Genomic DNA, 15,455 nt, shown 5'->3' with positions numbered 1-15,455 from the left:
GATCGCCCCGCGGCAAGCGCCCTGCCAAAACTAAACATCTCTCGACGTCTCCCTCGAGGTCGAGATCGCCCCGCGGCAAACGCCCTGCAAAGACCAAGCATCTCTCTGTATCCCGCTCGAGATCGAAGTCACCGCGTGGAAAACGAGCCCGCAAGAGGAGACACGACTCGTCCTCCTCTTCATCTTCGGCGTCGACACGGGGCAGGCGTGCCGCTAAGAGGGCGCGCTCGGATGCGCATCGACGTCGAAACAAGCACCGACGCCGTAGGCGCACATCTAGTTCTTCCGACTCCCCTTCTCCACGGCGACCTAGACATCGTCGACGCCGACATCGCTCCGCCTCTACCAGTTCGACGTCGACATCTCCTGACCGCCGACGGAGACATAGAACCAAGTATGTCTACATCGCGTCGTCATCGGACACCTCGCCACCTCTACGTCGACGCCGGCATCGACACCGCGACGTCGACCTACCTGTCGACCACCGACCGCTACAGCCTTTGCCTCTCCCTCCATTGGCTCCACCTGCTACCATACCACAGCCTTCGACGTCGAACGCTAGGGGCGAGGTTGATAAACCTCTGCGGAAGAAGAAGAGAGATGTTTTTTCATCCGACCCGGATGAAGCCTCTTCGGTCATTTCTTCTAACTCAGAATAGGAGTGTCCTCCACAACCAGATAGGAATCCACTTCCAGAGGGAGAGCCAGTTGGCTCCGACATAGGAGAGGCCAATGTCTCCTCCCCTTCCGAGGATTTCTCCTCTTATTCTCAAATGCTATTGCGTCTAGCTAAGACCCTGAAGCTGGACTTGGATCAGCCTACTGCCGCTACTGAAGATCTTATATTTGGAGATATCAACCAGGAGAGGGCTCCCCCTCCTAGTCTGACTTTTGTACCTGCTATTATGGACATCATAAAGCAGTACTGGGAGCACCCATCAGACAATCCACCTTTACCCAGGAGAACTGAAAACTTTTATCGCGTCCACGGCAATGACACTAAGTTTCTGCTAAAACACCCGGTTCCTAACTCATTAGTTGTTGAGACCAGTTGCACTAAGCCCACCGGTAAATCCCATGTTACCCCTACCAACAGGGAGGGCAAAAAATTAGAAATCATCGGGAGGAAGTTATACTCCCTTGCAGCCTTTCTTATTAAACTTATCAATTATCAAACTGCCCTAGGGGCATACCAGAAACAACTGTGGCTAAAGATTCTACCTGGGCTTCAACTCATTTCACCTGAGGCTAAACAGAACTTCCTTAACCTTTACGAGGAAGCACAGACTGTGTCCAAATATCAGAGACTCTCCACTAGGCATGCTGCCGAAGCAGCAGCCAGAATCCTTATGTCCTCAATTACTGTCCGTCGACATGCATGGTTAAGAGCGGCTAACATCTTAGATGACGTCAAGAACAAGTTAGAGAGCCTCGCCTTTGATGCCACGGGCCTCTTTAATGAACGGACTGACACGCACCTGGAGGATCTCCATAAGGCTAAAAAGGCAGCTAGATCTTATTCCATTCAGTCTCAGCCACGCTACAACAAACCTCAGTGGCGCAAACCCTACGCCCATTATCAGCAATCATCCCAATATTTCAAGACTTTCAGGAACTTACCTCAGCAAAGATCGTCTAGAGCATCCTCTTCTGCTCCCAGCTTCAGGTCCCAGCAGTCCCAGCGCACACGCTCTTTCAAACCACCTGCGAAAAGATCCAAGCGTTATCTTTGACTTTCCAGGACACCCTCCTTCCCATCCGGACACCACAAGACTTTCCCCCTTTTTCTCCAATTGGCTTTCAATTACAAACGATGCATGGGTCCTAAGCATCATTACTCATGGATACCGACTCGAGTTTCTCGACTTACCTCCCCTAGGTTTCGTATGTCCCACACCATTCAACGCTGCTCTGGAGATGGAGATCGCCTCACTCATTCGCAAACACGCCATAGAAAACGTTCCCATAAGAGACATCAAAGCCGGCTTCTATTCCAAATATTTCGCCGTATCAAAAAAGGACGGGGGTATAAGGCCCATTCTAGATCTCAGGGTCCTCAATACTTACCTTCGCCCTCGCCGTTTTCGCATGGTGACACTCGAGTCCATCATGCCCCTGTTGAAGAAAAACAATTGGTTTGTCCTCATAGACCTAAAGGACGCTTATTTTCATATCACCATTCATCCTCATCATCGCAAGTATCTGCGTTTCCTCTTTCGCGACACCATTTACCAGTTTCGGGCCCTACCCTTCGGGCTCTCTACAGCCCCTCGCACATTTACAAAGGTGATGGCTCCAGTGGCTGCCTACCTACGCCTTCAGGGTGTTCATATATACCCCTACATCGACGATTGGCTCCTGGTAGCTCCCTCTTACCGTCAAGCCTCAAAACATACACGGTTGGTTCTTCGTTTGCTGTCCAATCTAGGTCTCGAGGTCAACATGGAAAAGTCCCATCTCAAACCATCCAGGAGGGTGCATTACATAGGCGCTTGCATCGACTCCATCGCCGCACGAGTATTCCTCCCCTCAGAGAGGATTCAGAAGCTTCAACGGGCAATAAGAAAGTTTCAGCCGGGGGCCAGGGTCACAGCCAGGCATGCTCAACACCTCCTGGGCCTCATGGCCTCCACAACCCCTGCCTTGTCTCATGCGCGACTCAAACTGAGATCCCTGCAGTCGTGGTTCCTCGCCCTATTCAGCCCCATGACGGACAGTCAGAACAAACGCCTTCGCGTTACCAGGGAACTAGCAGCTCAGTTACAATGGTGGACACACTCCCGGAATCTTCGCATAGGCAGACCATTCAGACCGCTGAGATTAACTGTTCAAATAACTACCGACGCCAGCACATTCGGTTGGGGCGCACACTGCGGGTCGCACAAGGTACATGCGCTTTGGTCTCCACAAGAGGTGATCCTTCATATCAATCACCTCGAGATGTTGGCTGTTATCAAGGCCCTTCGGGCGTTCCTCCCCATGGTGCGTGGTCGTGGTGTGCAAGTCATAACAGACAACATCACGACCATGTACTATCTGAACAAGCAGGGAGGGACACACTCTCCCTCGCTCCTGTATCTCACAGTAATTCTATGGGAATGGTGTCGTGTTCACCACATATTTCCAGTAGCCATACATGTTCCCACGGCAGACAACTCTCTGGCAGACAAGCTCAGTCGCCTTCGCTATCAAACACACGAGTGGGAACTCCACCCCCGAGTGTTCCGGGACCTATGTCTGATGTGGGGCACTCCGACACTGGATGTCTTCGCCACCCAGCAGAACGCCAAATGCACCAACTATGCGTCCCGAGCAGGGATAGGCAACGGGTCCCTAGGGGACGCCTTCATGCTCCGCTGGAATCATTCTCTCCTGTACATATTTTCCCCTCTTCCACTCATTCAGAGGGCGCTGGTCAAGCTCCGTCAATCCAGGGCCAACGCCATATTCATAGCTCCCTTTTGGCCCCGCCAGACGTGGTTTCCCACACTTGTCAGCATGTCAACGGAGATGTGGAGGCTGCCACAACTTCCAGACCTCCTAACCCAAGATGCGGGCGCCATTTTTCACCCAGACGTGGAAACTCTGAAGCTGACTGCGTGGAGGATCTCCCACAAGTCAGGGAGGTGCTAGACAGAGCTAAGAAGCCATCCACTGCTTCCTTATATAGACGGAAATGGAACAGCTTCCTTAAGTTTACTCAGGACAGGGGTCTTATCCCCTCCCCTGTATCACTTTCCACGTTGTTGTTATATTTGCGATATTTGTTCGACTTCAACTTGGCTTTATCCACTGTAAAAGTTTATCTAGCTGCTATCATCTCGTTTCAACCAAAAGAATCTCCTCCTTCCCGGTTTTTCTCCCATCCCACTGTCAAAGCCTTTCTGAAGGGACTAGCCCACATGAGACCTCCCACCAAACCTCCAGTCCCTCAATGGTCTCTCCAACTCGTTCTTCGCGCCCTTACACGGCCTCCATTCGAACCCATGGCCACGTGTGACGTTAAGTTGTTAACTCTCAAGACGCTCTTCCTAGTGGCTATCACCTCTGCACGACGTGTCAGTGAACTCGCCGCTTTACGGTCTGATCAGCCGTTTTTGCATTTCTTCAGGGATAAGGTCTTGCTATACCCCGACCTCTCCTTTCTTCCAAAAGTGGTCTCTGAATTTCACCTCAACCAACCTCTTTCTCTGCCAACCTTGTTTCCACAACCTTCGTCTGAAGTGGAGCGCATGCTCCATACCCTGGATGTTCGACGAGCCCTCGCCTTTTATGTCTCCAGAACCAGGGACATCAGGACCTCTAACCGACTTTTTGTTTGTTACTTTGGACACAAGAAGGGCTCACCAGCAGCACGTTCTACCCTCTCACGATGGATTGTTAACACTATTGTCTTGGCCTATGAACTACAACACAAGTCCTCTCCTGACGGCTTACGCGCTCACTCTACTAGGGCTGTTGCATCCTCTACGGCCTTCCTACGTGGTGTGGATACCCCGGATATTTGTAGAGCAGCCACGTGGTCAACTGTATCAACATTCATTACCCACTATAGACTTGACCTCAGAGCCAAGAGGGACACAGTGTTTGGGAGGGCCGTGCTGACATCTGTGCTGCAGTGACATCCCGCCATCCGGTGAGTAAGCTCGCTAGTCACCCGTTTGTGTGCATTCACAGAAGACCACGATGAAGAAAGTGAGGTTACTTACCTGTAACCATGGTTCTTCAAGTGGTCATTCTGTGAATTCACACAATCCCACCCAGCCTCCCCTCTAGCTGTCACTGTGAGTGCGTACCACATCTATGCACACCTGTGGCGAATAAATGGAACTGAGGCTGGAGTGGGCTGGAGCATGCGCAATGGGGGCAGCGTTACGTCTGTTACTTTCTCTTTCAGAGCTCGAGAATATTCCGAGGAGACCGACGCAGGCGCCGGATTAACCCGTTTGTGTGAATTCACAGAATGACCACTTGAAGAACCATGGTTACAGGTAAGTAACCTCACTTTCTCCTTCCTCCTCCTGTGCCTCCTTGCTGCTCCCCTGTGGAGGGAAAAGTAGAGGAAGTTTTCCATTTCTTTTTAATGATTGCTAACTGACACGACATATTAGTGATGCTTTGAAAGGGTTTTTTCCCCCTTTGGCAGTAATTAAAAAGAAGTGGAAAACTTCCTCTGCCCTTCCCCTTTGCAGATGAGCATCAAGGAAGCTTTCATTTTCTCACTATCATTAAGCAGCTTATGCAAAGGGACAGCTGAAGCCAATTGCTTTGGTTCAATCTCAACTTTCACACATGCTGGAACTGAACCAAAACAGCAATCCCTCCTGCACCAAAAGCAGTAACCCTGACAGGGACCCAAAAAGGTGCAGGTACTCATTGAACAGAACACAGTTTGAAAATGAGAAATAGTTATGAATTAGATTTACATCCTCTTCTTATACACTAGGTGCATGTCTAAGCATCTGTTGGTGGGTATATATTTCAATAGGTGTTGGATAGAAGTTGCTTTATGATAAAAATGTCAGCCTCATAACGACAGCAATAAGAATAAGTTTGCACATATTAATGCTAGCTTTTGGCCAAAGCTATATTGCCTTGCACTTCTATATGGTGGAGTCTCATTTTCTGCATATCATAAGGATGGATACAGATTGCAGGGCCAGAAAGATCCCACATGCTTATAAAAACAGTCACTTTGTTTGGATGTTCCATTCTATTCCATATAACAGTATTGGAGTAAAAAGGTCATGCATGTGATAAAGATCACTTCTGCTTTCTTGTACCATTATAAATATTTAACAGATTGATTATGACATAAGCTTTCATGGATTAGAGCCTGCTTTATCAGATGCAATAAAACTGGATACTACTCCACACACACAAAAAAAACCCACATTGTAATAAATGTGTTTGTCTCTAAGGTACCATGACACTCTTTATTTTATTTTTGGCTTTTTGTTTGTCTGCTTGCCTGTTTGTTTGTTCTCGCCTCTTACTGTTGTGCACACCTTTCTAGAAATTTAGCTAGGACTGTTGTTTTAATTAAATGTAATGTCTCTTTCCCATTTGGAAAAAGATAAATAAATGAAGGGTAAAGAAAGCCAAAGTGGGTGGAAGAAGCCCATCGTACTATGCTTTGCAGGCCTCATAGACTAATTTCAAAGTGATAGCAAAAAGACAAGAGCAGCCATTGCAACAGTAGCTTACACTAGAATATCCCACATTTCTACCTTCGGAGTACCCACTCTGCATAGTGAGGAACTCCTGTGCACCTGCACATTGCTGTGGATGACAAGGTGTGGCAAGGGTGCCAGTTCAGTTTTCATGAGGCACTGGCCAGGTTCATTTAGCTTCACTTTTCTTTGCCTTATGACCTAAAAGACTGTTCCTGAATATACCCCACAGCTCCCCTGTATCTGCCTGCTGCAAAGGAGGTTTTGTTCAACATACCAAATTTTTCAATTTATAAGATACCCCTGTTTATAAGATGCCCCCACTTTTCTAACCCCAAAATTAAGAAAACTTAGTTTTGAGTATTCAGCCTCTGAGCACTTGGACATTAGGAGTCCCTGTTGAATCTGAGCCTAAAGGCTCCACCTCCAACAAGGTGTGTTCCAGTTGGTTTGTTCATCACCAGCTGATGTCAGTTCCATAAGGCTCGTGATTGGAGGAAGCTAAGCCTCATGATTGGAGGCAGCTAAGCTTTGTGATCGAAGGAAGCCGGTTTATAGAGGCAAGGTACGGGCTGTTTTGTTCTCTCCCTCTTCCCAGCTTCCATGTATAAGATAGCTCTCAATTTTTAGTGTAATAATTTTAGGGGAAAATAGCATCTTATACATGGAAAAATATGGTAGTTACTTTTGATCAGTGGAACAGCCTCAGATAAAGTGTCCAAGTAATCTTGAGGTTTTCTGGAACACAGTATGAAAGTCATTAGCTTAAGTAATGGCCTGCCTTTCTAGTCTGCATAATTTTGAACGGCGTCATGTATGCTTATGTTAATGGTGCTGTCTAACTAATAATCATTGCACACTCCTTGAAACCTCTAATAAGATTTCCCCTGCAATTAGCTGCTTTGTGACTGTTGAAAATCGTATTTGGATGCTGCATTAAAAGAAGCTTCATTTAAAAGTCATGACCTTCAACTTGGATACAAGAAATTTTATTGCAGTTCAGAACTGACACTCTGAATATCTGCATAATTTATAATTACAGTAATGCTCTCTAATGTTTTTCCTGGAAATTCTCATTAAGCTGTAATAAGGTAGAAGATTTTAGCCACATTTGAGAGAAATACAGACAGTCACATCCTGTATTCTCACATATGCATACTGACTAGAAGGATATTTCAGTCATTTGCTTTATATATTTTAGTGGAATATATTAACCATTTAAGCAGGAATAAAACATCCTTTTTTTTAAAGATTGCACATTCTAATATATTGCTAGTACAGACCATGTTTCAAAAGTTAATTATAGCTGTAATTTGCTCAGTAAAAAATGATCTGGAATGGCTGCTGAGGCAATTCTGCTATGTTACCATAGTGATACAGGCCTGAGGTGCATTACCAAGGTAATACGTGTGTAACAAGCTGTTGACCATAATGCTCTCACTGCTTTCTGACGCAGCTACAGAATTCTAGTATCGCCTGGATTTGGGGTATAGCTTGGAAGAGAAGAATATTAGTCACAGTCGATAATGATTTCATGGAGATACACATTTAAATAATAGTACAGTGGAGCCCTTGGGTAAGACGGGAAAGCAATGTAAATTTCAAAGCAGAGTTGCAAGGAATATAAATAACAATATAGGAAAGGGAGATGTGCATTTTCTGACTCCCTGTCAGAATTCATTTTGTCTAAGGCACCTCTTGTTGTTCTAGATTGAGACAGCCCCTGGTTCAGTTCCATTTGTCCTGACTGAATGTACCTAAACTAATAACCAAATTCGAGGAGTATAACAAAAGTGACTGTATCATGTCATAGGTTTTCTTATCAAAAAGACCCGTATAAACTCCCATTATCTTAATGATTCTAAGCAGGCCTCTGGATAGGTTATGAATCAGCGTAAGAAAAACTATCCAGTCATAGAATATGGTTGTTGCAGGAAACAGGAGAGGGTGAACACCAAGAAGAAGAAAGAAGATGAAGAGGCCACCAGAATACTGGTGATAATTACTGAGCTGAGTTTTGGCAGTAAATAGACAAGGCTCCCACTGTGCTGTGCAAGGGGCCTCATTCGTAAATCATTATAGGGTTGTTATATGTTTATTTTTATTCATTTGCAGCTGGTTAAGCCGAATAGGAATTGAAGTCATCTGGACTGCCCATATTCTCCACCCATAATAAGGTGTTGGGTTTTAACCAGGCACCCAATTGTAGATGTCCACTCAAGTTTGCTGAATAGTTCCAGGCACATTCTCTCAGCACAGTGTGCTTCCCAGGAGTCACTGTGAGGACAGTATTGACAGGTTGCCGTATGACATTAAGCTCCTTGATGAACGACTGTCATTATGAGTATGATTACAAACTATAATGTCAGCACCAGAAAAATATGGGCAGGAGGCAGAAAGGCAGGTTCCACTTCCGGATGGGAAGTGTTTGAAATATTGGATTACTGTATTTTTCACATTAACACTTTTATTTCCCCCTCCCAAGGTAAGTCAAATTGACTTACGTCTTTCCACTTCATTAGTCTTTTGGAATATAATCATATATGCGCTTTTAACAGGGAAGGAGCTTTGTTAAACAGAGGAATTCACTTGTGAGTAAACATTTGTAGGTGTGCACCTGAAGCACCAGTTTTTCTTAGGCTTGCTTAGGAGTAAGCAGCTCTGTCAAACTATGGAGAAGAACTGAATGGCAGTAAGACAGAAGGAAGCCTGTCATTGTTTATCTTCCAACCAACGTACCCTCTAATTTTCAGCCCCTCTGGGTGAGCCTCTCTCTCTCTCTCTCTCTCTCTCTCTCTCTCTCTCTCTCTCTCTCTCTCTCTCTCTCTCTCTCTCGCATGACTTCTTCACTGCGTGTGTGCACAGCTCAGCTCCCCCCACCTTTGGGATTCTGTCACAACTGGAATCAAAGGGGCTACACAAAAGAGGAGGAAAGCTGCATGGAGGGGGGCAAGTTACATGCGCCCAATTGCACATCTTAGAAGGGAACCTTGCTTCCAACTCCAAAATCACCTTTCCTGTTGCTGAAGTTAAAAATGAAAACCCTGAGCGAGCACTGCATTGATTCTCTCTAACTCTGTCTCTCTGAATTTCTTGATATCCCCTCTTCCCTCTCTCATATATTCTCACATACAGATTGCCTTGATTGTGAAAAAAGTATCTCTACTTCAACCACAAAGAAAAAAGTTGGAGGGGTTGTGAGCAACTTCTGTGGGCAGTTGTCCTCTTCTATCTGGAACTACCAAAAATGTTGCTTCTGATGAGGCAAAATTTGCTGTGTATGCTCAGAGACACTGTGTCTTCTGATAATCCTTCATAAAGGAATGAAGCAAGCATCAAGTACTAAAAATAGAGTGTGATAATAGAACAATGATTTGATTTTGTACTTATGGGAGAGATAAGTTTCTGTGTGGGATAGAGATCTCCCTATCTCTACCATTGCCAATCTGATCAGTGGAAACCCAGGTTTCTGAACTTTCAGCTTCCACAATCAAGATGCTGTACTTTTGTTTTCTTTTTCTTTGGCAAGAGTAAAAACAGAATGAAAGCTGATATTTTCCAGGATGCCAAATTATGCACTGGGTTCTGCATCTGACTTTTCAGGCTGAACTAAAAAATTAGAGGAACATGTCATGCCTGACATTAAAATCTAAGCTGTAGAAATGAGGAATGAAGTGGGCCCAAAACTCAGTCAGAGATCATTATTTCTTCTCCATTGTTCAGGAGCCCCCTTATTAGGTGTTGCTAACCTGGCTTTGATCTTGTATGAATGTTTGAGATCAGTCAAGACAAGGTGTAGTAGAATACTAACATGGAATGTGAACTTGCAAGAGGAGCTACATAATTCAAGTACTGTATTTTTTTCCAAGTAGAGGATGTGTTTCACCAGCGTAGCAATATGAGGAGAAAACACAGAGATTGGAACTATAGACTAAAAAACTTCATTGGAACTGCACATGCTCACTACTTGGGGTCGCAGTTTTCTGATATTTCCTAAGCAAACAGATTTTTTCCCCAAGTTCTTTATGTTAAATGCCATAAACTTCTGAACCAAAAACCTTATGTGCCAATAACTGGTGAGCTGCATGCAATAAAACATCTTTATCTTGCACACTGTCAGGCTGCTCGGTTCTAATTTTTGCCACAAAGGGAGCTTGATTTTGAAATTTGAAGTCACTCAGAAATCAATACATGTTGAAAGACTGAATTACATATAACAGTAAAATGTTATGTCCTACACTTTGGCCAGAGAGGAGAACTGAGACTACATTCCATTTATAGTGCAAGATTATTTTCATTTTATGTATCTGCCAACACAGATCTTATCATGCCTGTTTCACATTAAACTTATTTTACTTAAATGCTCCTTGTGTGGTAAGAGTTGGTGTGTGTCACGACAGATGAACTTCAATTTTTCCTTGAGATTTTTTTATCCTCCTAGGAATTGGGGCAATTTTTAATCACAACTTAAAAAAACAATTAAATACATTCAGTGAATCCTAGTGTCAGGTTTCCTGCATTTTCAATAGTTTTTAATAATCATTCTCTTTCTCTTTCTTTTCATAGTTGGTTGTATTATCACCACATGCCTTCTGATCAACACCCCTTTTAAAAATCCTCATGCTGTATTTTCCATCAGTGGAATTATAGTATCCTTATTTTTCATTCCTGTTGTTTCTCTCTGCCTATAGTTACCTTAATGACTTGGACCGTATAGCAGATCCTGGCTATCTGCCTACTCAACAAGATGTGCTTAGAGTCCGAGTTCCAACTACAGGTATCATTGAATATCCATTCGACTTACAAAGCGTCATTTTCAGGTAAACATGCTTTTAAAAAACTGATGCATTACTATTCTTTTGTGTGTTTAAATTTTTAGTCAGCAATATGAAATACACACTGAACGAGTATAATGATAGAAAATACTTCTTTGGAAGTGCTTTAGGGGTTTCCCGCCATTGCTTGAAAAAAGTAACAGCAGAATTTGTCATGTGTTTGCAAATTGAAGTAAAATGGATCCTCATCCTGACACCTTCATCACCTCAGTAAAGTATGAACTAGCCTATATTTAACATTGTTCAGGAATCGGAAATAAAAAAGAAAGTGAATTCCTTATTGCATAATTCCATAAGAATGCATAATACATTTATTTATCTGCACAATTACAGAATAATTGTGCTCAGGCATATAGTATTTTTACGTACTTTAGCAATATCCTTATGTATATCTGCATATCTCTTCAATAGATTATATCCACTAATCAGGTGGTAATGTAAAATTCTGCCTGTAGGCAATATGTTAGCAAATTTTTTAAAAATCTGCTTTTAATGTATTTTGCTACCTTATTTTCTCATTATCTGTTTCTGTTTAAAATACTTCAAAAAATATAATCAGGTTGAAAAGGGAGCATAATATTTCTCATGTCAGGTTTCATATCTGAGCATTTTTAATTACAGCTATAATTAACTATAATGTGTTTTCAACATCTTATGCAAACTTTTTTAAAACTTGAATTAGAAGTACTGTAATGGCTAGACCCCTTTCTTGGTGAAATGTAGGACACGAGTACTTCTTGAGAAAAGTTGAGGTTCTCACAAAAGATACTAGAGTTTATGAGTACTACAGGGATCTAAACTGATTGTAAGTCCCAGCTAGAGTAGAACTGCTGAGTGAAGGATATGTTAACTTGATGTTTAATTGGTCTTTTCTGGTAGAGATTAATAGTTGAATTTAGCCTGTAACATTACCCTTAAAATTGTTACTTAGTTTTGTTCTGACTTACACTCAGGGTACAAAAACATAGTCTTTTGACATATGTTTCATAGTACAGTGGTGCCTCGTTAGACCATGATAATCCGTTCCACTGAAATCGCTGTTTAGCATAATCATCGTCTAGTGAAAAGCATTTCCCCATTGGAATGCATTGTAACCAGTTTAATGCGTTCCAATGGGGAAGAATTGTTGTTGTCTAGCCAAGATGGGCCATAGGAAAGCCGCTTTGCAAACCGCCGATCAGCTGTTTAAATAGCTGTTTTGTGAAGCATAGGTCCTGAAAACACCCGTTTTTCGAGCACGGAAGGAGCTGTCAAAATTGTTGTGTAGCGAAAATTGGTTTGCGAAGCAGGGACCAAACATTGTCCAGCAAAGTTCCCCCATAGGAATCACTGTTTTGTGAATCGCTATAGCGACCGCAAAAAGTCAATGTCTAGTGAAAAAACTGTCATGCGGGGTAACTGTCTAGCGAGGCACCACTGTATGTGTACCATTTTGATTCATCAGTATTGCAAGTGTTGGTTCGTAGGTCCAAATTGTTGTTTAGTGATACTCGAATAAAATGTGAGCCTCAGGCTTGTGTGTTTGCCCCTCATCTGGTACATCCATGCTGTTTTAGACTAAATACAGCTTGTTGTACTGTTAGAATCCAGACAAACCATAGTTAACTAACTTGGTATACTGAAAAACATCAGCTTCAAACTGGTTTATGAAGTAAATTTCATGTAGTAACCTCTCTCTCTCTCTCTCTCTCTCTCTCTTTCTCTCTCTCTCTCTGTAGCTATGCATTTATATATTATATGCATATACCGCTTTTCCTCTAAGAGCTCAAAGCAATATACATGGCTCTCTTCCTCCCCTCACAACTCTGAAAGAATGTGGTTAGCTCAGGGTTAGCAAGGGAAGTTCATGTCCAAATTGGGATTTGAACTCGGGTCCCCTGAGTTCTAATTCCAAACTCTGACCACTACACTAGGTTGACACACTATTGAAGATTAAGATTAGCCACAGGTTAGTATTTGAATGTAACTGTAAACGGTAGTCAGTCTATCGAAGCAGAAGTTTCTGATCTTCTGCAGGCAGTTTGTTCAGAAGAGGAAAAGGGATCCCGTGTTCCCAGACCTTATATAGGCTCCTTGTTGCAACAATGCATGTGATCACCAGACTTTCTTGACATATACACAATCCCATGTGTTGTGTATTCACATTAGCTGTCAGAATCTCGTATCATTTACATGCTAAAGGCTATCTCCATACCATTCAAAAAGAAAAAGAAGAAGAATCTGATGGCAGATATTTTATGGTTTAAGAGATACTGATATCAGAATTGCTAAAACAATAAGGCTTGCACTCTTAGTGGATTTAGGAATAATTTAGTGTGGCATAGTTGCACTGTGGAATCATACATTTTTCCTCCATTGAGCTCAAGGCAAGATGCATAATCTTTATCCTCACAACGGTCCTGTGAGCTAAATCAAACTGAGAGAGAGAGAGTGGCTGGCCTGAAGTCATTCAGTGAATTTCATGACTAAGTAGCTCTTAGTCTCTTAATCCTAGATGTCCCTAGTCCAACTCTCCTAACCACTACATCATCTGGCTGTTAGGTTATTACCAGATTATTACACCTGTGTCGTTATTCTGGTTATCATCTTGTAGTTTCACTCCTAAAGCAGAATATATACCTGTTTTCTGTTTAAACATCAATGGAATACCAAACTATAGTTGATTAGATTGGTCATCATTTGAATTGGCTCTTAAGAATGTAATTAAATACAATATCTTGTTTCTCCGAAAATAAGACAGGGACTTATATTAATTTTTGCCCCCAAAACGCATTAGGGCTTATTTTCATGGGATGTTTTATTTTATAGTCATGTCATCTTCTGGTTGCTGCACAATGGTGGAGAGCAGGGTTTCACTTAACTAGGGCTTATTTTTGGGGTACGGCTTATATTACAAGCATCCTGAAAAATCATACTAGGGCTTATTTTCAGGTTAGGTCTTATTTTCAGGGGAAGCAGGGTATATTGAATTCTGTCTGTAATCATACTCCTTGTACCATACTTTCTGACTTATGCGGATTTTGCTAATATTGCAGAATGGTGGATGTGGGGGGCCAGCGATCAGAACGAAGAAAATGGATACACTGCTTTGAAAATGTTACCTCCATTATGTTTCTAGTAGCTCTTAGTGAATATGATCAAGTACTTGTGGAATCAGATAATGAGGTAAGTAAGGCTTAAAAATGCACTTCTTATCATTGAAGTAAGTCAAATGCAAACAAATTTTTGTTCTCATATAAGTCTTTTGGATAAATATGCTATCATTTATACATAACATTCTGAAGTTGTGCTAATTGTTAAAAGCAGGTCTTTTCCCCACGATGATACCACTGCTGTGGAACAGCCAAGATGGACCTTCTGTAGTCTTTTAGAAATTTGCTAAAACCTTTTAATTCCTAGGATATTAGAGGTATTCCTCCGCTTGAGTTGGTGTTATTAAAAAGCCTCTCTGTAACTCTCTTAGTTAAGATAAAGGATGCTATTTTCAAATTTATTTTTATTCATTTTATATAATGAACAGACGTTGGAATACATTGTACCTAAACATTTACTTCTGATTGGCAAGCAGTCATATAAAGCAGAAGAACAATAGGAAATAGATTATGTTTATCACAATCTCAGATTAAGGCCTTTTGACATGTGCATTCATACCGCGGTGTGATGGAACATTGTTCTCACCTCCACTGCCACTTCTCCTTCCCCTGGCTTCTGCATTGGTGGAAATAGTATCATGTTCACACTGACGACACTGAGGCAAAAAAAAAAAAAAAAAAAAAGGCCACCACCAAAGAACTGAAATACTCTGCTTGCCTTTTCAAGCAAACCTCTTGGATTGCTTTGTTGATTAATAGCTTTAGTGAGTGAAACAGCCACCATTGATCAAACTCTTCAAACAGCAGAACAGAGAATGAATGCTGAGAGAGTGCTGTCATTTCGCTTCATATCTGTAGTTTTCAGTTGTACATTTAGTTACGGTGTTTGAGTGAGGTAGCTGAACAGTAAGTTGTTTTACCAGAGTTTTTGTGTTTGATTTGTACATTGATGTCTAGTTTTCGATATTTGTGCCCTTTTTTCTTTTTTTGTATTTGGAATGCCTTTTTAGAGCCTTTTTCAAAATGAATCTGTTCCACTCTTTAAATATATTATTAGCTTCAGATAGAAGTGAATGTTTGCTGAGTGGAAAAGAAGGTATATGTTTAATTAGGGTTATCTTAATAAACAGTGGAAGAATTTGACTTGTGGAAAAAGCATCCTCCTTAACCAAGGGTATTTTGGCAGTATAATATGAAAACACCTTTATCATTATGAGCATTAAATATTTGCACCTCTACATTCTTTCAAACCAAGTTATTTATCAAGTTCTCCAGAACAATATATTTTAAAAACATTTTTCAGAATTCTGTTTTCAGATCAGTCATGTACCCAAAGACTTGAGCTATAATGTTCC

The 15,455-nt window shown here is 42.2% G+C and overlaps 1 protein-coding gene and 1 long non-coding RNA gene across 2 annotated transcripts in view; one reads left to right on the top strand and one right to left on the bottom strand.

Annotated features, from left to right (window-relative positions):
- The window catches only part of LOC144586608 (uncharacterized), a 34,662-nt gene extending 20,609 nt beyond the window's left edge, over positions 1-14,053 (bottom strand). Inside the window, exon 1 of the long non-coding RNA XR_013541530.1 lies at positions 5,006-14,053. This is a non-coding gene — a long non-coding RNA (uncharacterized LOC144586608). The remainder of the gene's footprint in view (positions 1-5,005) is intronic.
- The window catches only part of LOC110076012 (guanine nucleotide-binding protein G(q) subunit alpha), a 151,771-nt gene that overhangs the window by 110,129 nt on the left and 26,187 nt on the right, over positions 1-15,455 (top strand). The window contains exons 4-5 of the mRNA XM_072992236.2: positions 10,865-10,993; positions 14,044-14,173. Coding sequence (XP_072848337.1) covers positions 10,865-10,993; positions 14,044-14,173 — 259 coding nt within the window. The remainder of the gene's footprint in view (positions 1-10,864; positions 10,994-14,043; positions 14,174-15,455) is intronic.

The sequence above is a fragment of the Pogona vitticeps genome, chromosome 2 (assembly GCF_051106095.1).
Source record: "Pogona vitticeps strain Pit_001003342236 chromosome 2, PviZW2.1, whole genome shotgun sequence".
Taxonomy (NCBI): Eukaryota; Metazoa; Chordata; class Lepidosauria; order Squamata; family Agamidae; genus Pogona; species Pogona vitticeps.
This window is presented reverse-complemented; position numbering and strand designations above follow the sequence as displayed.